The 23,682-nt window shown below is 43.4% G+C and overlaps 1 protein-coding gene across 8 annotated transcripts in view; it reads left to right on the top strand.

The window, feature by feature from the left end:
- TMEM241 (transmembrane protein 241) overlaps positions 1–23,682 on the top strand; it is a 110,062-nt gene that overhangs the window by 72,652 nt on the left and 13,728 nt on the right. For 2 of the 8 annotated variants that reach the window (XM_060119196.1, XM_060119190.1), the window contains one exon: positions 382–713. The exons of 5 other annotated variants lie outside the window; for them this stretch is intronic. In XM_060119196.1, the coding sequence (XP_059975179.1) occupies positions 382–540 (159 nt within the window). In that variant the 3' untranslated portion in view covers positions 541–713. Of the gene's footprint in view, positions 1–381; positions 714–1,283; positions 1,612–23,682 lie in introns of those variants that run through there. One more of the 8 variants, XM_060119191.1, reaches the window with a different exon arrangement.

Raw genomic sequence — 23,682 nt, 5'->3', positions numbered from 1 at the left:
GAAAGAATTTGGGGAGAACAGAGAAGAGGCTTACAACTTAGCTTGGGCGATACTTAGATGCCAGGGACCAATAATGAGCAGGAGAGAGAAGTAATAGCCGGAAGGTAGAAGGGGGATCAGGAGAGTTCAGAGCAGGGAAGTCTAAGGGAGAATTTTAAGGAGTTTTTTTTAAAGCAAAATGCCACCAAGAGGTCAAAGAGATCCGACTGAGAAAAGACTAGAGCAAGGACTTTGCTGACCTTTGAGGAAACAGTTTTAGGCAAAGGGCAGGGGTCGGAGTGGGGCAAAAGCCGGCTCATAAATACTCAAGAATACATAAAAAGTGGATAGAAGATTGCGATTGGCGGTGGGTAGATCTAACGAAGACAACTTCTGTTCTAGGAAAAGAAGGACTTGGGCGTGCTTGAGACTGGAAGACACCTGTGTACAGAGACTTCACGATGCCAGAGAGTGAGGGGAAACTGGGAGAATGAGTTTCAAAGGGAAATGGAAAGAGTGGGGGCGGTTAACTTTAGAGAAAATGAAAAGCCTTTATCCTGAGCCTTGGCAGAAGGGCGAAGATCGGAGGGAGGCTGTTCCTTGAGTCACGTGGCAGGGAACTCGGATTTCAGGGGTTTCAGGGAAGGAAGGACTCTTCGGCTTTGATCACTCCGTTCCGAACCCCTCTAGTCCTCAGCTTTTTCATCCATAAAGCAAGGGGTCTGGACTAGATGATCTAAAGATAGTTCAAAAATGTGATTCAGGGCCTCCCTGGTGGCGCAGTGGTTGAGAGTCCACCTGCCGATGCAGGGGATACGGGTTCGTGCCCCGGTCTGGGAGGATCCCATATGCCGCGGAGCGGCTGGGCCCGTGAGCCATGGCCGCTGAGCCTGCGCGTCCGGAGCCTGTGCGTCCGGAGCCTGTGCTCCGCAACGGGGGAGGCCACAACAGTGAGAGGCCCGCGTACCGCAAAAAAAAAAAAAAAAAAATGTGATTCAATTGAGCTCTGACAGTGCTGACTGTATCCGATACTTGGGGCTGAATGCTGACGGCATTTACATTCAGTTGTAGGGTTATATATAATGACGATCTGCTGGGAACCATATCATTAGCTGTCAGTGCCTACTTAATGAAACATGTGCCAGATTTAAAAAGTCTTTAATAGAACCGATCAGAGTAAAGTAGGAAACCGCTCAGCGATACGACCTTCTTCCATCTCTATTACCAAATTCCTTCTCTCAGGGAAGATTATGTATAAACGCCATATGTGGTTAATTGGAATGTTTGTCCCTGTTCTTATTTAGAGTTTGGACCGTCACAATTCATGCTTAGGGAATGGGGTTTCCCTTCCCATTGCTGCTTAGGCTAGAGTGCTGCTCATGCAGTCCAGGTGGAAGATGGGGCAGCCTTCTTTTTCGGGGTTGTATTTGAGAAATCTTTGCCAAATCTAAGGTCAGTAAGATTTTCCTTTATGATTTATTCTATATGTTTTATAGGTTTAGCTCTTTTTAAAATTAATTAATTTCTTTATTTTTGGCTGCGTGGGGTCTTCGTTGCTGTGTGCGGGCTTTTCTCTAGTTGTGGCCAGCGGGGGCTACTCTTCATTGCCGTGTGTGGGCTTCTCATTGCAGTGCACTCTCTTGCTGCAGAGCACAGGCTCTAGGTGCGTGGGCTTCAGTAGTTGTGGCGTGTGGGCTTCAATAGTTGTGGCTCATGGGCTCTAGAGCATGGGCTCAGTAGTTGCGGTGCACTGGCTTAGTTGCTCTGCGGCATGTGGAATCTTCCTGGACCAGGGCTTGAACCTGTGTCCCCTGCACTGGCAGGCGGGTTCTTAACCACTGTGCCACCAGGGAAGCCTGGTGCAGCCTCCTGACATGGGGTCCCACGTGAGTCTTTGAACTTGGAGCGTGTGGTGGGTGCAGAAGTGGTGCAGGGAGGCAAGGAACAAGGGGTGAAATATTGCAAACTGAGAAAATTCTAGAACCTGACTCCTCAACGTTTCAAGAAAAAGGCAGAATGTATAAGAAGATAGACCACAAAGTGCTATGCAAACACAGAGCATTATGTAAAGTTACTTAAATCCTGACCAAGACTTAATTTTGACCTAGCTCTGAGTCCCAGCTCGGCCACACTTTCTAGGTGTGTGCTTTATTTTCTCATCTGTAAACAAGTATAATAATAATGTCTACCTTGCTAGAGGGTTCAATAATATTTAGACAGCCCTGGAATAGTGAGTGCCGGCAGCTGGCAGGCCCTCCTTGGCTCTGTCGACCACTAGTTTAATTCTTCCTCCAGATTAACCAGTGATTCCTGAGTCTGGATTTTCCATTTGTATTCACTAGTTCTAGGTTATGAATTGAGTTGGGAACTGCCTATCTAGGCACTGCTCAGAATTTAGGGTGCAAGAGAACCAGCTCTCTCACCGTGTTTTTAATCAGGCATTGCCTAACAAAGGAAGCAATTGATGTACCATTCACAATGTTTTTAAACCTATATAAAGAGTCATTGATTCAGAACAGTTGCTGTGCCTGTGGAAATGTGTGTTTGTTGGTCTCCATGGAGACCACCTCTGGCTGTTCTGTGATCACTGGCCTTAATTATACACCAGGGTTGCCAGGGAGCCTGCAAAGCTGTCCCCATAACAACACATCCTTGTGTAGTAAAAGGACCGAAGTCCTGAACTGTGTTTCCCACTTAGGAGTTTCTCTTAAAAGAGTTGAGAAGACTATACTGGTAAGTTTTAGCCTCCGTTTGATTCATCCTTATGAAGAACTCTTAAGTGGGTAGGAATTTCTCTTGAGTTTCGACCGCCTCTCTCTCAGGCTGTTTGGCCAGGTCTTGGGAGCATGGCCTGACATCTTTCTTTTTCCAGTGACATGCTGATATTTCTCTTGACCTATTGCCAAGATATTGAATTAAGAAGGAGGCTTGGCTATGTGAGTTTTACTAGGTAAAATTCAACCTGTTTTAAATATAGGATGAACTTGTAAAAGTGTCCTCAACAGATGCTCTCAGGGTTTGATGTTCAGAATTTTCAAATGTCTCCCAAGACCATGGGTGAAATGCTTGCTGTTTCTGGTGGAATTTAAAAAAAAGAAAGAAAAGAAGCTTAGTGTCTTTTATATTGGAATCACACAGATTTTATGACTTCTAAATAACATAATTTTTTTCTCCACTGAATTTTTTTTAGATATATTTGTAGGGAAGTTCCAGAGCTTAACGTGAAATCACACCTTGAATTTCTGAGGAGGTGACAAGTAAACAAATCTTCCAGGTTCTGGAATCTGACTTAGATTCAATTTCTGGTGCATGCAAACACGCGTGCGTGTGTGTACACACACACACACACACACACACAAACAAACACACATACACACTCAAGGACAGACTACAGACAAGTCCTGGAAGTATAGTTAATGATCCCCATCATGTTTCGTTTTCACTGGGTCTAGTCTATGCTAAACAGTGTTAGTTCTCCTCTGCCTTCTACTTGCTGCTCCGTTACTACTCTTCTCCGTTTTTTAAAAAAAACAGTTTTATAGAAATTTAATTGCCGTATAACATTGTGTTAGTTTAAGGTACACAACATAATGATTTGTTATTTGTATATATTACAAAATGATTACCACAATATATTTAGTTAACATCTCTCAGCTCCCATAGTTACAAAAAAATATGGAATGCTTCATGAATTTGCATGTCATCCTTCTCTGTATCATTCTGGTTTTAGTATGTGTGCTGCTGAAACAAGCACAGTTACTTCTTTTTCTTTATCATCATCATCTTCATCATCTTCATCACCATCTGTTGGGTGTGCAGAGCCTGTTGCTGTCTTTCCTCCCTTCCTGGATGGTAAAAGGCAATCACAAAAGAGAAGCCCACTCCTCTCAGTTCGCTATTTGCATTTCTTCCCATTTTCTCAGCTTCTTAAGACTCCACACTCCTTTCTGGGGAGCAGCTTTCCTTTCTGGGGAGCAGCTTCATATTTTTAAAATTTACTTCCTCGAGCTGTTATTCAGCACCTTGATGTGTTCTAGAATGGTCCGATGAAAATAAATGATCAAACCCAATGAAGCTGTGCTGTCATGTAATTTTTATGTTGAAAGAATGCGCTTACAAAATTGAGTTATGACTGTTTTCCTAATTAAATCATTTTTCTTTTTCACAGTCTAAGCGGCTAGGGCAATGAAAATAATTTTCATTGGAAAATGAAAACCTAGAGGCCGCAGCATAACTTTCCTTTACGGTCTCTAGCTGGGCAATAATAACATGTCTATGTCTTTCCATGACATCACCACTGAAGCAACAGGAACGTGAAATAGCAAGTTCAGGAGCTTCTCTGTGTTTGTTGAGCTGTATGGAAACAGTCAGCAAGAAGCTGGTTATCTGGGAATGATTCGTTTATAAGCAAGGTTTTCCCAGAGGACACATGGGAGGGGAAATACAGTTTTGGATTAAAGGGGAAAAAAATTAAATTCCATTTCCTATTGTCAAAATAATTCCTAAGGAAGTGAGTGATGTTAATGGACATTTTGCTATTTTGGAGAAGGTTGTTGTTTTTCTTGTTTCCGATTATGAACTCCTATTTTTTTCTGGGCTATTTTTAGCACCATTGATCATCCCAATGTTCTGTACTACAGAAATATGATAACGATTCTGGATTTCTCAACTTTTGACCTGAATGAATTCGCTTTAAAGGAAATGCCCGGAATTTCTGTAAATATTCTGACTGCAAGGTTTATAAGAGTGCTGTCAGTATCCAAGACAATTTATAACACCTAAATTAAAGTGATTTTTTGCAACACAAAGGCCAGTTCATAGCCTCTGTTGGGGGGATGAATCAATGTGTCCTTGGTTCACTGTAGGATAGCATCGAATAAATGAGTGCCAAGTGAATGCTAAAACACACTGATCTTATTTTACACATCTTGGCAGGTTTGTGCACTAATGTCAGAAACAGAGGTGCAATCCCACATGTATCTATGGAAGTACCTTCCACTGCCCCCAGTGATGCTCTTGCAATGTACATATTCCTTCCCTTAATTGTGCCATTAATCCAGTTTGAGTTCACCTTTCGTTATGAAGATCTTCTATCTCAATCACTAGAACTAAGTCCCCCAAGGTATGGCCGGACATGGGGTAATTAGCAAGGAGCATTTCATGGCCTGTATGTGCCCAAACCAGAGGGCAAGCTTCAGGCAGCACCAACTGCCCGTGTCCTTAGAGAATGAGCAGGCGTAATCAGAGCTAATAAAATGAAGCAGTTTTTGGGAAATCTGAAGAAACATAGTTTCATTATGGGACAGCTAAGTTTTGACACATAATAGAAAGGAATGACATGTGGATGTGAAAGACTTAGTAGATATTTACTTGGTGCCATTTTGTGAAAATAGCTCTTCTCTCCCGCTGTGCCTTAGAGACATCTTGGTGGCCTGGCCCCCCGGGGCCCCCAAGTACCCCATCGGATCCCGCCCCACACTTGTTCTCCTGTTTTATCCCCCAGAGTGGAATTTGCTTATGATAATCATTTGCTCATTTTTTTTCCTGTTTAAAATGTCCTCCCTTACAAAAAGTAGTCCAAACTTGCTTTTCCCCTCCTGACTCTTCGTCACTTTGAACTGACCCAGTGGTTCTTTAGGTTAAGATTTCTGATGTTTTTGTTTTTCTATAAGTAGACTGCATCTAACTGTAAGGCCAGGCAGTTAAGTACAAGCAGGTGTGCTTGTTTATGTGACTCCAAAATAGCCAGTCTGTTAGTCAAATATGTGGCAGGAAAGGTTTTTTTCAGTCAATACTGAATTGCCTGATACCATGTAAACTAGTGTTAGATTGTGTTTGTAATTTTATTTGATTGTTTCTGTGCATATCTGGGTGGTTTTGGGGGGTAGATTATGAGGAGGACAGGCTCTCTCTGTCTACATTTCCACATCTGTCTTCTTGTCATGTGACTTCTGGGGGTGCCCTGGGGGATACAAAGAGACACCTCTCCTTCAGTTATTTGGAGTGAACTCCTTTTCTAATTTCTCGAATGTTCTAGCTATCTGTGAAGGACGAAACATATAAAGTGTACTCCAGCAAAAGGGGAAATCGAGTAATTGCCAAAACGCTCTCTCCCAAAGTGTTGAGCTCCCAAATCCTAACTTTTAAAATTAATTAATTAATTAAAATTTTGGGCTGCGTTGGATCTTCGTTGCTGCGTGCGGGCTTTCTCTAGCTGCGGCGAGCGGGGACTACTCTTTGTTGCGGGGTGCGGGCTTCTCATTGCGGTGGCTTCTCTTGCTGCGGAGCACGGGCTCTAGGCACGTGGGCTGCAGTAGTTGTGGCTCGTGGGCTCTAGAGCACAGGCTTCGTAGTTGTGGCGCACAGGCTTAGTTGCTCCGCGGAATGTGGGATCTTCCCGGACCAGACATCGAACCCGTGCCCCCTGCATTGGCAGGCGGATTCCTAACCACTGAGCCACCAGGGAAGTCCCCCAAATCCTAACGTTTTAAGGGTGCATGGAGAGAAGTAAAAAGCTCTGAATGGTGTGGCCAAATGGCAGCAAACACTTGGCAATTTGGAATAGCAATGCTGACACTGCTTACGGTAGGATTTCTAAGGTGGGAATGCAAGGCCTGAGGTTGTGAGGACATCTCTTACTCTCACTTGAAGGGAAAAACCAGCCCAGGTCTGAGCCCAGTGAACTGGTGCTTTTTCCACTGAAATACCCCTGCTCTGACATCTAGGTTGAGCTACGCTGTGTGAACCACTTGGATCCAATCAAGTCCTGCCGTTATCTTTTGTGAAGCCAGTCAGAGTTACTCTTATTTTCATGTTATCCTTGGGTGGTTGACTGTTCACTCTAAGAATTACACAATGCATGACTCCGTTTCAGTACTCATGCTTCTTTTTTTTTTTTTTGCGGTACGCAGGCCTCTCACTGTTGTGGCCTCTCCCGTTGCGGAGCACAGGCTCCAGACGTGCAGGCTCAGCGGCCATGGCTCACGGGCCCAGCCGCTCCGTGGCATGTGGAATCTTCCTGGACTGGGGCACAAACCCGCGTCCCTTGCATCGGCAGGCAGACTCTCAACCACTGTGCCACCAGGGAAGCCCCTCATGCTTCTTATGAGGGTTTTCTTTTCCCTGAAAAATTTTTTTTCAAGTTACTTTATGAGAAAATGTATATTCAGCAAGTTTATTCAGCAGAGATTTATAGAGTGACCTGTCATATTCCAGGCTAAGAAGCTGAGACTGCAGAGAGTAGTGACGAATAGCCCCGCATTTTGGAGACAGAGAGAGCTGGATAAGAATCCCACTCTCCAGCAGTGTAACTTTAAAAAGATTCCTTCGCCTCTGTATGTATCCGTTTTATCATGTGTAAAATGGGAGTAACTGTATAACTTTACAGAAATATTGCAGGGATTCTATGAAATAATGTATGTTGAGCAGTTAATGTTTGTTCATGTTAATTGAAAGGAATGAGCTTTTCCCTTGCAGATGGAGAAACGTTTGAAGCGCTTTCTGTATTTGGGATTTGGCTACAATTTGAGAACTGCTGACCTGTAGTTAGAGAACCTTTGCTTCTGCTTTGCTCCATTTTGTCATTCTAGTGTCAAGAGGAATTTAAAATTACTGGATTCAAGTGGCACCGTGGGTTTTAAAGTTCTTTTTTCAATTTTTCAAGTAACTCAGGGAACCTAATTTATCATTTGATGGAATATTTTGGAAGTCACAGGTGTTTATTTAAAAAAAGAAAGAAAAAGGAAAAGAAGAAGCATCAATCCTAAAGATTGTTGGATGAGTCTTCAGTAGGGGAATGCAGCTCACAGTCTGTGCCAGGTTGGTTGTAAGAGAATGGAGATTTGAGACAGAAGTGGTTTTAAATCTGATGTGGAACCACACATACACCACCCGCCCCAACCCAGGCCAGCTAAAATTAAAGAGACTGACAATACCAAGTGTGGGTGAGGATGTGGCATAACATTTCTGGTTTAGAAAACACTAAAGCTAAATAAGGTTTGTTATGACTGAGCAACCCCACTCCTGGTGTACACTCAATTGAAAAATGAAGACGTATGCCCACAAGACATGTTCAGTGGTATGGAATTAGAGGTGATGGTTGCATGACTGTGAATATACTAAAAAAGCTATTGAATTGTACACTTTAACAGGGTGAATTTTATAGTATGTGCACTCTATTTCAGTAAGACTGTTATTTTTTTTTAATCCATAATAGGAATATCCACAGTAGTTTTACTCATGACAGCCCCAAACTGAGGAAATAGACCATACATCAATCAAGGAGAAATAAAGTTTGATCTCTCCATACAATAGAATAGTAGACTGCAGTAAAAAAGAGCCTACAGCCACATAGGTGATTCAGATTTATTGATTGGGAAGGAACCTAGGTTCCTTCTCTGTCTGGTGGTGGTTACATGGGTGTTTAAAGGTGTAAACATTCAGGCTTCCCTGGTGGCGCAGTGGTTGAGGGTCTGCCTGCTAGTGCGGGGGACACGGGTTCGAGCCCTGGTCTGGGAGGATCCCACATGCCGCGGACCGGCTGGGCCTGTGGGCCACCACTACTGAGCCTGTGCGTCTGGAGCTTGTGCTCCGCAACAAGAGAGGCCCGCGCACCGCGATGAGGAGTGGCCCCTGCTTGCCGCAACTGGGGAGGGCCCTCGCACAGAAACAGAGACCCAACACAGCAAAAATAAATACATAAATTAATAAACTCCTACCCCCAACATCTTCTTTAAAAAAAAAAAAAAGGTGTAAACATTCAACAAGCCCTACACTTAAAATTCAAGCTCGTCGTGCATTTTACTTTATTTATGTTATGATTCCGTTTTTAAAAATCTGATGTGGGTGCTGCAGTGGTGCCATCCTCAGAAAGCACAGCTGAGCCTCCTCTCCTGCTGGTCCCTGGGAAGCCCAGGTGTTGGGTCCAGCAGACCCTCCCACCTCTGGCTTTGACCCTGTCTTTGCACTGCAGATGGTCTGCGGTTTCACTTACTGGGGAAAGAGAAGAACCCACAGAGTGGTGCCTCACTCTTCTGGGCACCGGCCACCAGTTCTCTTAAATGTCATGGTTGGAGAGGGTTTCTAATCAATATTCAGCTCAGTGCCAATGTAAAGAAAGTGCGCTCAGGCTTCCCGGTAGCATTGCAGAAGTATTTATTGGTCTGCTTCTGCTCCACAGGCTTTACCGTTTCTTCAGAGAAAAGCAGCCTCTGCTGAGCTGTCTCCTTGATGGAGGCGGGCGGGGCTCCTGGCCGCACCGCCAGCTCCCTGTACGCAGACTTTCTGCTTTCTGTAATGGAACCCAGGCGAGGACCGTGGTGCAGATTTCTCTATTCCCAGCTTCCTAAATTGTACACGGGGTGTACCTTGTAAATGGCATGGGGACAAGACAAGACATTTTCTTCCCTCTGGGTCACTACACTGAGCCTCACTGTGGCATTTGACAGGTTTCCTAAATTAACTGCTCTGTGCTTTTTTGAAACATATATTTGAATGTCTGTAACTATGTTTTCAGTTTAAACTTCGGAGACAGACTGACATTAAATGGCTTCTCCCAAGCAGTCCGTTTGCCTGCATCTTAGGGACACCCCTTGTGTGGCTGACCATGGATCTTCACAGCTGTGGCTACAGCCAAACTCCTGAGCTGCTTCCTCCCCTGCTACGTGTAGTCCCCTCCCCACTGCATCAGTAGACATCTCTGGCGTGGACTTGGGGTCATAGCCTCATCTCTGCCTCCCTGTCTTTGTTTTCCCCCTATCTTCATCTCTCTTATCTACTTCCTACAGATGTTGTAAGTCTGTAAAGACTGTCTTTTTAAGCTTCTTGAAAATTCTCACTGGAACAGGTCAAGGAATGAATAAAATTCCCCCATCCCTTTCAAAAGAAAGTTGTAAGCGAGAGAATCAAATTTCAGTCCCTGAGAAATAACTTTATAGATGATTCCTTTGTCTTAGGGAGGGAGAAACTGAAATCTAGAGAGGGGAACGGCCAGCCTGAGATTAGTCAGTGAGTTTGTGACACAGCAAGGGGACACTGGGGACTTCTCAGAGTGCTAGCCCGCTGCTCTCCCACGGACACGGCACAAGAACAGATTGGGATGAGCTCTTTTGAAGTCCAAGTCCAGACATGCTACACACCCAGTTGTCCTGGACCCAGCTGCTCACGGTCTTTAAGGGAATAGGATTCCCATGGGATTTTTTTCAATACCTTGCTAGGAAAAAGCAGTTTCCAGCTACTGGTTTTTTCTTTCTCTTCAGGTTTCCTTCAGCTTTAATGGTGGCCTCCACCCAACTCACACTTTGCATTTTCCGTTAATACCCAGTGGCTTAGCGTCTGTGAGTTTGTTCCTGCTGTTCCTTCCACGTAGAAAGCCCTTTTCACCCTTCCTCACCTGGTAATTCTTATCTGTCCTTCAAGATGAGCTCAGGCATCATCTCGATGTGGGCTTGTTCCTGCAACACTGAGTATACCCATGTCTTAGCACTTATCATATGGTATTGACATTATTTGCTTAGTAACCTCTGGAAGTAGCTAACCTAGAATGGGGTGCTGGGGGCAGGTTCTTGCCTTTCATTTTTGCCTCTCTAGTTCCTAGCCAGGGGCTCAGTGAAGGGAATTTGGCCTTAGTGTCCTTCCAGCAATAACTCAAAGCCCTTTTCCTTTTTCACTTCTAATTCAGTGAAAGCTTCTTCCTAAACAGTTTGTTGTTTTTTTAGCTTTCCTTTTGTAAACTCTCCAAAAGAGCAAGGAATTTTGTCTTAGCTCGGGCTGCCATAACAAAATGTCATAGACTGGGTGGCTTAAACAACAGACGTTTATTTCTCACAGTTCTGGAGGCTGGGAAGTCCAAGATCAAGGTGCCAGCAGGGTTGGTGTCTGGAGGAAGCTCTCTTCTTGGGTAGCAGGTGGTTGTCTTCAGCTGTGTCTTTGCATGGCAGAGAGAGGGCACAAGCTCTCTGACCTCTTCTTGTAAGAGGTCACTAATCCCATCATGAGGACCCGACCCTTATGACCTCATCTAACCCTAATTACCTTCCAAAGGCCCCATCTCCAAATACCATAATATTGGAGGTTAGGGCTTCAGTATATGGATTTAGGGTGGAGGAGGGGCATACAATTCAGTCCATAGCAAAAGAGTGCACAGGTGACCCACTGATGTTTTGCAGTGAGTGCCAAGAGTTGTGTAACAAGAGCTAGAAAGTCTTCATGGTTTGTGTAAATCCCTCAAGTGGAACTGAGCTGGTAGATTGAGTCTTGTGCAAGCTTTGTACATTTCTAAGGAGTTCTCACTCTCTGATCATGTAAAACTGGGTGTGACTAGACCTGGAGCTGGGGTATAGCCCTCGACATCATAGGCTCACTTCTCCCAACTGATATTTCATCAGGAATTGTTGGGATTAAGGAAGAAGGCAGGTTAGAAGTAGCAAAAAGGTTTTTACCAAATGAGCACCACATTTCCTATCTTTAAGCAGGTCTTGTTGTATATCTTTTGGCAAATCTATTCCTTCACCTCCATTATTACTAAGTATAACAATAACGTGAATTGAAGTTGTTGTTAAATGGAGATTAAAAAATCCTCATGACCTTGGAGTAAGTATAATTATGGTGCTTTTATTTAAAGCACCTTTGAGCTTAAATTCATTTCATTTCTAAAAATAGACTACAGAGATTAGATCTATTCTTTGAGAGGATCAAAATAACGTAGAATATAAAAACACCTTAGCTGCATGCTCCTCCTTTCCAGAAGCACAGAGTACTGCTTAGCTGGGAGACTGATAGAACTTTTTAATCAACAAGGCAAAGTTTGAAAAATAACTTTGGCAGAAATCCATCATTCTAAAAGTAAGTCTGTCAATAAGTGAGTACATTTACTGAATAAAATGAGATTGAAAAAGTTGAGAAAAAATACTAGAATGAAGAATCTATTAATACTATACCAGGCTGAATTGAATTTGAAGGAAAATTAGAGTAGTCTCAAATTCTCCATTTGTCTTTGACGATTGGATGTTCTGAGTATGTCTACATTATTTTGCTCTTTATACTTCTTGGCAAAGGAGCAATACTTGGCAAATTATAGCCCCTTTATTCAAAGAAATTGTAGTATATTATAGAAAATAAAACAAACAAGAACAAAACAAAACAAAAAACCCAACCAAATCAGGTATTTTAGGATGAGCTGAAGTGGAATGCCCAGAGAGATAGGTGAAAGGAAGAAGCCCCCCCAAAGGTACCAGGGAGCACTGCTTCAGCAGACGTGATTTAATATGGCCTCTTGAGAAACGTGAGTACTGAAGAGAAAAGTCTGACACCCAACCCTTTCTGAGGGAGAGCCAACACTTTCTGCACTGCTGATCCAGGAAGATTGCAAGTCCAAGATAAAAGGCCCAAAGGTCACAGATTTCTGAAGCTGGAACCAAGGGATCAGTGTCAGATGGCATAAAAGACACACGGGTCTTTTCAGCATACAGCATGTGTTAAAGAGTTCAGAGTTCTGGTACTTGAACTCTTCTACCCACTTCTCCCTTCTTGATATATGGACTAAGAGAACATATGGACAAAGAATAGTAGGCAAGTGGGAAACAAAGTTGAGTTGGAAAACTCAACCTTGGTTTAGAGACTTAAGGCTTTCTGCTCCCTATAGGAGGCATGGCTTCCTCTCCATCCTCCACTCCCACCCCCCAACAGGTGAAGACAGGGTAAAGAAAATTTTATTGCATGGATTCAAGAGAAGAAACAGATCATGTGGAGTCTGGATTCTTGCCTTTAAAACACTGGAATCCCACTAACTAGTGTAATGAGCCTCATTAAGTGTACAATCAGATGAATAATTCTTCCCATTAGAGTGAACTTAGAAGAGATTGAAAGGATGGAAAGCAGAAGAGTTTCCTCCCCCCAGGCAGAGAGAATCATGAGGAAAGGAAACTGTATGTTCCTCTCACCTCCAGTCTGCCTTATTAATCATCACCAGTTGCATCATATCTGAATCTCTGTGTCCAAAGAGAAAGAGACTGTGCCCTTAAGAAAGTCCTGTTGCCCTCGGCTGATATATACAAGATCCTAGGCTATGATGAAAATACAAAGCTAATTTAAATTGTAATGATGAGTTAATAAGATTGTCACTGATCAGGAAGATGTTCAGAACAAATCAAATAAAGCCTCCCCACCTTGCCTCACCATGATGACATCCAAGGTGGCTCTAGGGAAATAGTGGTCAGCCAAACCTGGTTTGAAAACCAGTGTCTTACCATCTCTCTATGTCTTAGTTTTCTCATCTGTATAGTAAACGGAAATCCTCTACTGCAGAGTAGACTGTTGTACATTGTGACAGGCCAACATTCAGCTGAAACAACCAGGGGAAAAACAAGTAAATTGCAAAAATCATATTTTTAAAGAAATCAGAGATCTGTGAAAGCAATGAGAATTAAATTAAAAACATTTCCCAAGAAGGAAGAACCTTCCTAGGTATACTGAGTGACACAGGCTATTTTCTTCATGGGGTTGGAGGAGGTGAAGGATATTTGCTGATTCTGGGTGTGGCCTAAGGATCTGACTTTGTCCAAGAAAAGGAAATATTCTGTGGGAAAGAGAAACTAGCAGAGCGTTTGGCAGTCATGTGGAACTGGCTTGATGGATTGGAAACTAGAGGAGCCCCAAAGGCAAGTCCAGTATTCCCAGGAGATGCTTGCTGAACCCTGGAGCAGTTCTGGAGGTTTCTGGTTGGCCCAGAAAGGCAAAGCAAAAGCTCATAATCTTGGGGGTACTTAGGAGACAAAATCTTGCTAAAAAGAGGAGCCTGAAGCAAATATACAATGACTCTTCCCCTAAAGACTGTTGCCAGATTTTGAATCTACATGGGATGGGAAGCTAAAAAGCTAAGGTCAAAATTTCTGAAAGGGGCTACCCTGGTGGCACAGTGGTTGAGAGTCCGCCTGCCGATGCAGGGGACACGGGTTTGTGTCCCGGTCCGGGAAGATCCCACATGCCGCAGAGTGGCTAGGCCCGTGAGCCATGGCCGCTGAGCCTGTGCGTCCGGAGCCTGTGCTCTGCAATGGGAGAGGCCACAACAGTGAGAGGCCTGCGTAATGCAAAAGAAAAAAAAAATTTCTGAAAGGCAGAAGTTACAGGAATGAGAAGTCAGAGATCTACCTGGCTCTTACACACAAGTCTGGAAGAGCAATACCTGAAGAACTAGATAAAGTAGAGGTGGACTAAGCCTTACTAGAGCTATAGCCCATCTCTGATTTACTCAATCCCTGATTGTAGTTCTTTTACATGCAGTGTTCAACGTACGAAGTTGTAGACATGTTAAGAGGCAGGAAAACATGACTGATAATTAAGTGGAAAAAATAATGAGAGCATAACCACAAATGATCTGGGTGTTGGAGCTAGTGATAACTTAAAAGTGACTATGAATAATATGTTAAAGAAAATAGTGGAAAACATGAATTAAATTATGGGAGAAATTCAATGCAAAATTGGAATCTGTAAAAAAAATCAAAGAGTTATTATTGAATGGAAAAAATATGTGTGAAATTAATAACTTAGTGGATGGGTCTAAGAGCAGACTGGACACAGTGTTACAGGATTAGTGAAGCATAGAGAGGAAAAAAGAATGGAAAGAATAGAACAAAGTATAAGAGACATGGGGGAGATTGTCAAAATGTCTAATATATATGTACTTGGAATTCTGGAAGGTAAGGAGAGAAGCAATATATGAAGGAATAATGGCTGAGAATTTTCTAACACTGCTGAAAGACATCAACCCACAGCTTCAAGAATCTCACCAAACCCCAAACTAAAAATACAAAGAAAAATCAGTATGCTTAGGCATATCCTAGTTAAAATGTTAAAAACCAAAGATAGAGAAAATCTTAAAAGTCAACCAGAGGAAAAAGACATTACCTTAAATTTTAAAAGTAACTGACTTTCAACTGAAACTATGAATACCAACAGACAATGGAATGACATCTTTAAAGTGCTGAAATTTAGGGGATAGATTAGATAATCTCAACACTCCATTCCTCTATTCCTACCTTAAAGAACTAGTCACCAGCCTCTTCAAAATTACTATGAATATGTTTGGAGAATTACTACTTGAGGTTTTCTAGACTTTTTCATTAAATATACATGCTTATTTCATCTCCTAATTCTCAGATTTCTGTTGTCTTGGATTCACATCACATAGCATGATATTGGCTTCTAAAATTCACATTGGAAACTCATTATAAATCAAGTAAAGTAGTACTTAATTTGGATAGATCATGTTCTAAAGTAGAATATAAACGTTTGAAGGTAGAATGAATGAATGGCTTTATAAAAAGGAAACTGTGATATAATGGTATGATTCATGTATAGTGAATCATTAGTTAAGGTGTTGGATGGAATAGTGATTTAGAATTCCTTGCTACTCAAAATGTGGCTTTGACACCAAAAGCACAAGCAACAAAAGAAAAAAATAGATAAATTGGACTTCATCAAAATTGTAAACTTTTGAGCTGCAAAGGACACCATCAAGAAAATGAAAAGACAACTCACAGACAAATCATATATCTGATAAGGGAGTTGTATCTAGAACATATAAAGAACTCTTAAAGCTCAATAGTAAAAAGATAACACAGTTTAAAAATGGGCAAAGAATCTGAAGAGACAATACTACAAAGTAGATAAATAAATGGCCAATAGGCCCATGAAAAGATGTTTAGCATCACTTGCCATTAGGGACATGCAAATCAAAACTACAGTGAGATACCACCTCATTCCCACGAGGATGGCTATAGTAAAAAAGACAAATAAGAACAAGGATGTGAAGACATTGAAACCCTCATACACTGTGGTGGTAATGTAAAATGGTGTAATAAATTATTCCTGTGGTGAAGATGGGATGATGATGGTAATGATGATGTCTTATTTACCAGGTTCTGGCTTATTCATCAATGTTATAAAGTGGTTCTGTGAATTTTGGCAGTTTTGCAGATACTTTTACTGAAATTAAGAACACATCACTAGGGACTTCCCTGGTGGTGCAGTGGTTAAGAATCCGCCTGCCAATGCAGGGGACACGGGTTCGAGCCCTGGTCCGGGAAGATCCCACATGCCACAGAGCAACTAAGCCCGTGCGCCACTACTGAGCCTGCTCTCTAGAGCCCACGAGCCACAACTACTGAAGCCCGCACACCTAGAGCCTGTGCTCCGCAACGAGAGAAGCCACTGCAATGAGAAGCCCGCACACCATCACGAAGAGTAGCCCCTGCTTGCAGCAACTGGAGAAAGCCCGCATGCAGCAATGAAAACCCAACACAGCCAAAAATAAATAAACTAATTAATTAAAAAAAAGAATACGTCACTAATGAGGGATTCAACCCTACCTTCATATGAGAATTCCTAGGGAATTTTTTTTTTAATGCTGATACCTGGACCTTATTATAAGATATTCCAATTTCATTGATATGGGACAGGACTTTAGTTGTTTTTGTTTTTGTTTTTGTTTTCTAACTTCTCAGGAGATTCTGTTGTGCAGCCAGGGTTGAGAGCTACTGAGTCAAGTTGACATCTCCAGGGTTAAGTAGAGCTACCACTGATGGTTAACTTGGAAGTGGAAAAGGAGGATTGGCACAGGAACCAGGAGACCTGGGTTTGAGTCTGCACGCTTCCCTTTTTGTGACTGTGTGCTTTGAGCAAGATATTTGACCTCAAGGAGCTTCAGTTTCTTCGTCTGTAAAATGGGACAAAGCACCCTCCCCTCCTGTGGAGGGTTGTTGCGAGGGGCAGATGAATTCATACATGTGACACTGCTGAGCCTGACACCCGGGACATTTTTTGCCCTCTTTATTTAAAAAAAAATTTTTTGGCTCTGCCGTGAGGCATGCAGGATCTTAGTTTCCCGGTCAGGGATTGAACCCTTGCCCCCTGCTTTGGGAGCATGGAGTCTTAACCACTGGACTGCCAGGGAAGTCCCTGCCCTCTTTAAATTTTGGTTACTTTCTTCTCTTACCTTCCATGAACTAGATATTTATGTTACTTTTTTTTTCTAATTTTGTTCTATTATTGCTTTTTCCGTAAAATGTAGGAGTTTGTTAAAAGTCATCCGAGGTTTCTCTAGGTTTAGAATTTATCCTTTCTTCACATGACCTTGATCTCTTTACGTTCCTCAGCTATATTCTCAGTCCCACTGTGCTTATGGTAAATGTCATTTTTTGATACCTGAAAAAGTAATGGCTCATTGTATATCTTAATGAGGTGATACCAAATGCTGTTAATATCTGTGCCTGGAGTTTAGCATGATTTGTCTGTCATTAACTGATCCTGGAATAAATCATAGGATTGATATTGAATAAATTAATTCAATATTTTAAAAACACCTAACAGGGGCTTCCCTGGTGGTGGTGCAGTGGTTAAGAATCTGCCTGCCAATGCAGGGTACGCAGGTTCGAGCCCTGGTCCGGGAAGATCCCACATCCCGTGGAGCAACTAAGCCCGTGTACCACAACTACTGAGCTTGCGTTCTAGAGCTCGTGAGCCACAACTACTGAGCCTGCATGCCACAACTACTGAAGCCCACGTGCCTAGAGCCCGTGCTCCGCAACAAGACAAGCCACCACAATGAGAAGCCTGCGCACCGCAATGAAGAGTAGCCCCCGCTTGCTGCAACTAGAGAAAGCCTGTGCACGGCAACGAAGATCCAATGCAGCCCCCCAAAATAAATAAAACACCAAACAGAGTTCTCAGCCTTAGATGTGGTTTCTGTCTAGTGGATTTGGCATAGTTTCTTTGGTCCTAGGCGAGAAAGACAGCCTGTTCTGAGATTATACATTTTTTTTTTTTTTTTTTTGGCCATACGCGGGCCTCTCACTGTTGTGGCCTCTCCCGTCGCGGAGCACAGGCTCGGACGCGCAGGCTCAGTGGCCATGGCTCACAGGCCCAGCCGCTCTGCGGCATGTGGGATCTTCCCGGACCGGGGCACGAACCCGTGTCCCCTGCATCGGCAGGCGGACTCTCAACCACCGCGCCACCAGGGAAGCCCGAGATTATACATTTTTATTAGATTTACTCTTTAACCTAAAAGAAAGGCTGGGTTGGTTACATTCATATGTGAATCTGAAACACAGATGGACTCCAGGACAGTCTGACATGTGCCTCTACAGCCTGTGAGAAAGCTAGAGTCCACCCTTCCCTGGAGGTGTGGCAGTACCATCTGGACAGTGCTGGAGTTGGATGGTGTGCAGCAGAACACCTCACGTTTTAATGTGCATGCATATCACCAGGGGTCTGTTCCACTGTAGATATTACTCAGTCGGTCTGGGGTAGGGCCTGAGATCCTGCATTTCCTGCAAGCTCCCAGATGGTTTTGATGGCAAGGGTATAGAAAAAGCTGTTCTTCTGTCTGCCCAACACTTTCCCTACCTTCCTCCAGGGAAACCTTCCTTCCTCCATTCCAACCATGGAGTTCAAGGGTGAGCTTCCATGTTCTTACATTACTCTGTTTCCCAGGCCACAGTCAGTTGGTTCAGGGACCAATCAGAACCTTCCCTGGCATTTTTGGACTTGGAACCAGAGAGCCAGTCTCAGATCTTCTCTGTGGAGCCCCATGGAGGTAATTGGTCCAAGAGGCACAGATGAGGGACAGAGAGATTGTCCCCAGGGTTCTCAGGTCTGGGTTCCAATGTCCCTAATATATGAAAAGTGATTTAAAAGTAAACAACACTTTGGGGTTATGTTACCAGCTCTGACGATCAAGTGCATTTGTGTAAACTATTTCAGGCACTTACTGTATGCAAGTCTCTGTTGCTGGGCCCCGAACATACAAAGATGAATAGCTCACCTCCTGTGTGGGGAGACCACCATTTCAGTAGAATTTGACATGTGAAATGGTAAGGGGTTACGGAAGCCCCTAGAAGAAGCTTCTGATCCACTCAGGAAAAGTTTTAGAAATGGATTTTCAAAAGGTGAATAGGGATTGTTTGAGGAGGCCTGTGAAATTATTCCAGGTAGAGAAAACTTGCTGAGCAAAGGCAAGATGATGGGATGAAACAGGGTTTGAAAACCTATAACCAGTTTACGTGGGAGGTGCATGGCTGGAACCGGGGCAGTTACGGTGAAGGGCCTTGTATACACGCTGCCATCGGCCACTTTTTCCTTATGTCCTATGTATTTCAACAACAACCACAGCAACATCAAAACAATAACAAACAGCAAAACTAAATCTCTGATTCTCTTCCAAATACAGGGTTCTCTGGCGGGTTCCCATCAACAACTGTTCCTCTGTATTTTCCCTTAAACAAACAGGAAATTTGTCTCAGGATCGAAATGAATGTTTAAAAAACAAACCTGATCTGCTTTAAATACTAAAATCTGTTTAAATAACACGGAGGTTGTGACATCCATTGACAAATCCAGGAAGTTCAAAGCCCCGCCGTTGACACAATGTATTGAGTTCTGCTGTTGTTGGCAGCCCGAACTGTGGCAGGTCCTGGTGTTTGTCATTCAGGTCCTCATGTGCGCAAGGCAGACATTCCTCAGACCACAGGGCTCTTTCTTCTTTGGGGAAACATTTGTATTTTTTTTTTTTTTAGATTTGTATTTTTTTAAATGCTTTTTGAAAGCAAGAACAGCGATTGACAGTATGGCTGCTACTTCCATCTCCTGAATGGCAAGCCCCAAGAGTAACTTGGAGTCTTTCTCATGGGCAGATTTTAGCCGTTTTAAAGGTTAAAAAAAAAAGTTTATCCTTTTACTGACATTCATCAACCTAAATTGAAAGTCTGTACCCATTAAACACTAACTTCCCACTCCTCATCCCTCCCGGGCCCTGGTAACACCCATTCTACCTTCTATCTCTATGAGTTTGGCTGTTCTAAGTGCTTCATATAAGTGGAATCCTACAGTATTTGTCCATCTGCGTCTGGCTTATTTCACTGAGCATAATGTCAGGCTTCACCCGTGTTGTAGCATACATCAGAATTTCTTTCCTCTTTAAGGTTGAATAATATTCCATTGTGTGTGTATGTGTGTGTGTGTGTGTGTGTGTGTGTGTGTGTGTGTGTATATATATATATATATATATATATATCTCACGTTTTGCTTACCCGTTCATCCATTGATGGGCACTTGAGTTGCTTCCAAGTTTTAGCTATTGTGAATAATGCTGCTGTGAACATGGGCTTGCAGATATCTGAGTCCCTGCTTTTAGTGGACTCTTATTTTCAAACAGGCTGCATGGAGCTCATGTGGGGCCTTTCTGGCTGTGAGAGAAGGCTGACCTGGGAGTCAGGGCCTTGACTCCACTGCTCCCTGCCATGAAGTCGCCAGGGCCTGGAGCAAGTCACACACCATCTCTGGGTCACAGTTTCCCCACCTCTGAGCTTAGGGAGTCGGTTGCACCTCCCAAATTCTGCCCCCAGGTGCCCTTGCTTGGGACATTCTGTACCCAGACTTGCACAGTCAGTGGTGAAGGTGAAAGGTCTGTTCACCTGGCTTCTGTTTGTTCCTCGGTGGAGTTAGAAGTGGAGTGGACTCTTAGCACAAGTAGATTTGTCATTCACACACTTCCCAGTGTTTTTGAGCAGCCCTGACGGCCCATGGCATATGGAAATCTGTTGCTTTGCTGGGGCAGGAACTTGAAGCTCATACAGGCTGAGATAGATGTGTGGGTTCAAGTCACTTAATGGGTGAGTCGGGCTGGACACCTGCCTAGGGTCCACCCCTCAGTGGGGTGTTGTCGGCTGCTACTCATCCCTTCTTACACTGTGACTTTTGTGAAGTGGTAGAACTTTGGTGACTCTGTGTGTGTGTGTGTGTGTGTGTGAGAGAGAGAGAGAGAGACACACACACACACACAGGGGGCGGGGGGGGAAGAGGGTGATGGGAAATGCTTCTAAAAAGAGAGCTGACTGCTGGGGCTGGTGATGGAGGTAAAAGAAAGCAGAGAAGCCTAAGGAACTGAGGGTCCTTCTGGAAATAGATTAAAAAGTGGCCCATCTGCCTCCCCAGTAGCTCTACAGAATAAACAAGTTCACTATAAATTCCCTACAGAAAGAAGACAAACCTCCTTGTGAAATTTCACTGAGTGTCTCAGCCAGCAGATTTGCTCATTGAGAGAGAAAAATTTAGAGAAGTTTGAAAGAGGGGCCCAGGAGAAAGCCAGGAGACCATGCAAATGTTTCCAGGAAGCAGCAGATGGAAAGGCACCAGTCTGGCTATAAACCAACCTTATTTTCAAGTAAGGGCTGGTTTGAAAATTCTCAGAGGTGTTTTTCTTGGCAAAAGGTGCAGTTAATAGGAACAAGCAGGCCAGCTGTCTATCTCATGGAAGACGAGATTCCTCCTAAGCTGAAGAAACCCATAGAGGAACAGAGCCACAAGCCCTCAGCTGTGACTGTTGCAGGGCATGTGGGAGGTGATGGTTCCACAAAGGAGACTGTAAGTCATACGAAAAAAGCCATCAGAGAAGACAATTAGAGGAGGCCATGTATGTATATGTATATCAAATCATCATGTTGTGCAATTTAGATATATACAATTACATTTGTCAACTATTCCTCAGTAAAGTTGGAAAAAAAGAAAAAAGCTGGTAAAAAGGGCAAAGGAGATGAAGACAATGGTGAAGAGTTAAGAAAGTCTTCAGAAACGTTATGAGTTGTTCTGTTAACACCGAGCTGCCATCACTAACCTCCGTCAGCAGAATAGAGGCCTTTTCAGCACTTCCAAGAAATAAATCTCTGTTGGCACCGTCCCAGGAAATGTCCAAGAGGTTGCAAAAGTAAAGAGGGATTAACGAGATTAACTTTGGTTAAGACTAAGGAAGGAAAGGAAAAAAAAAAGTAAGAGAAAATGACTAAGAACAAAAGGGAAGGTGTTAAGGACTTCCCTGGTGGCGCAGTGGTTAAGAATCCGCCTGCCAATATGGGGGACATGGGTTCGAGCCCTGGTCCGGGAAGATCCCACATGCCACAGAGCAACTAAGCCCGTGTGCCACAACTACTGAGCCTGCGAGCCACAACTACTGAGCTTGCGCACCACAATTACTGAAACCCGCGCGCCTAGAGCCCGTGCTGCGCAACAAGAGAAGCCACCACAATGAGAAGCCTGCTCACTGCAATGAAGAGTGGCCCCCGCTCACCACAACTAGAGAAAGCCCACGTGCAGCAATGAAGACCCAATGCGGCCAAAAGTAAATAACTAAATTTATTTTAAATAAAGGGAAGGTGATAAAAATGGGCACAAATGAGATAAAATAATATTTCTCCAAACTGCTAAATGTTAATGAGTGGAAAACATAGATGAAAAACATTTTTGGAAAAAATGAAAATGAGAAACTTGAATCCAGGAGAAAGAGAAGACTTGATTAGGATTAAAGGCCACCCCAACTAGAAGCTCCAGGTCCAGAGGCAGTCAGGTCAGAGTAGAGACCACAGTAAAGACCATCTGTATCCTTTATAGGAAAAGAAGCAGGGAAGCTGATGAATTAATTCATGTGGTTTGTATAACCTTGTTTCCAAAACCAGACAATTGCATTGCAAGATAATAAAATTTTAGGCCCACTTCATTTATGACCATAGATACAAAAGTCCTAAATAAAATGCCAAATGAGAAGAGGGCAGGATGGGGGAAGAAGAACTGCTCTTTGAGATAAAAGCTCTTTGAGATAAAAGCTCTTTAAGATAACAGCCACCGCTCCGTTTTCACTTTGAGAAATCTGTTTCCTCTTGTCCTTTGCTTTCTACTTTGCAACTGTCTCTGTGACCTTGTTGCTACTTCTTTTTTGTTCCTGAAGACACCACAGGTCTTTTTCGTTAGCAAGGTTTTTGCTGCAAATTAAGCAAGGAAAGCAAACAGAAAGTGACCTTAAATGAATAAACTACTACAAAGGTTCTAAGAGTTCACAGAGTTTCTGTACTGAACGTTCCTGGTTTATATTTCCAGACTTCTTTTTGAGATGGTAACTGAATGAAGATGAGACCCATTAAACACACTCCCTCCTTCTGACCATCTGCTTGTTGCCTTGTTCCCTGCTTGGGACCTGAAGAGGCCTCCAAGACCGGACATGACGTCCCCTTGAGTGAGATGGCAGTTGACATCTCCGAGGGCATCCAGCCTGCGTGACCCATCCCGATACGGCTTGCTTCTTACTTCTTCTCATTGCAAGGAAGCAAGTCCTTAGGGTGACCTTCCTCATGGAAGCCATTTTGTATTCCAGAATGCAGAATTCTGGGAATTCTGCTCATCTTTCCTGAGCAGACATTCCAAAGTTGGGTCTTTGGTTCTCAAAACTATTTTGTGCTGATGTTTAGAGGCACCGCTGGAGGCTGAGTCCTGTTACTGCCATACCTAAGAGACTTTTATGTAATTTCTGGCTCTGAGAGATGTGGACTAACCTCTTCCCTCTCCTGTGGCTTCTAGATGTTTGCAAGTAATTAATTAATTTCATTGCTCCCTCCCTTAGGAAGTACCTGGTTTCTTAGAATGTGTGTCACGGGCCAGAAAGACAGGGGCATTAGGGCAGGGCGAGAGACGGTGCTGTTAGCAAAGGCAGGTTGACAGCTGGGTTTTTAGCTGGAGGATCTGGGAACAGGTGAATGAGTACTTCTGACCTTGAGGATTCTTTTTGCACAGCTGAGACAAGATGGAAACAGGGATTCTTGCTATGCCCCTGCCCAGGGGAGAGATGAGTTTGGATGTTGGCTTCCAAACTCCTCCTTTGAAGAGTTT

This window comes from Mesoplodon densirostris, chromosome 15, assembly GCF_025265405.1.
Source record: "Mesoplodon densirostris isolate mMesDen1 chromosome 15, mMesDen1 primary haplotype, whole genome shotgun sequence".
Lineage (NCBI taxonomy): Eukaryota > Metazoa > Chordata > Mammalia > Artiodactyla > Ziphiidae > Mesoplodon > Mesoplodon densirostris.
This window is presented reverse-complemented; position numbering and strand designations above follow the sequence as displayed.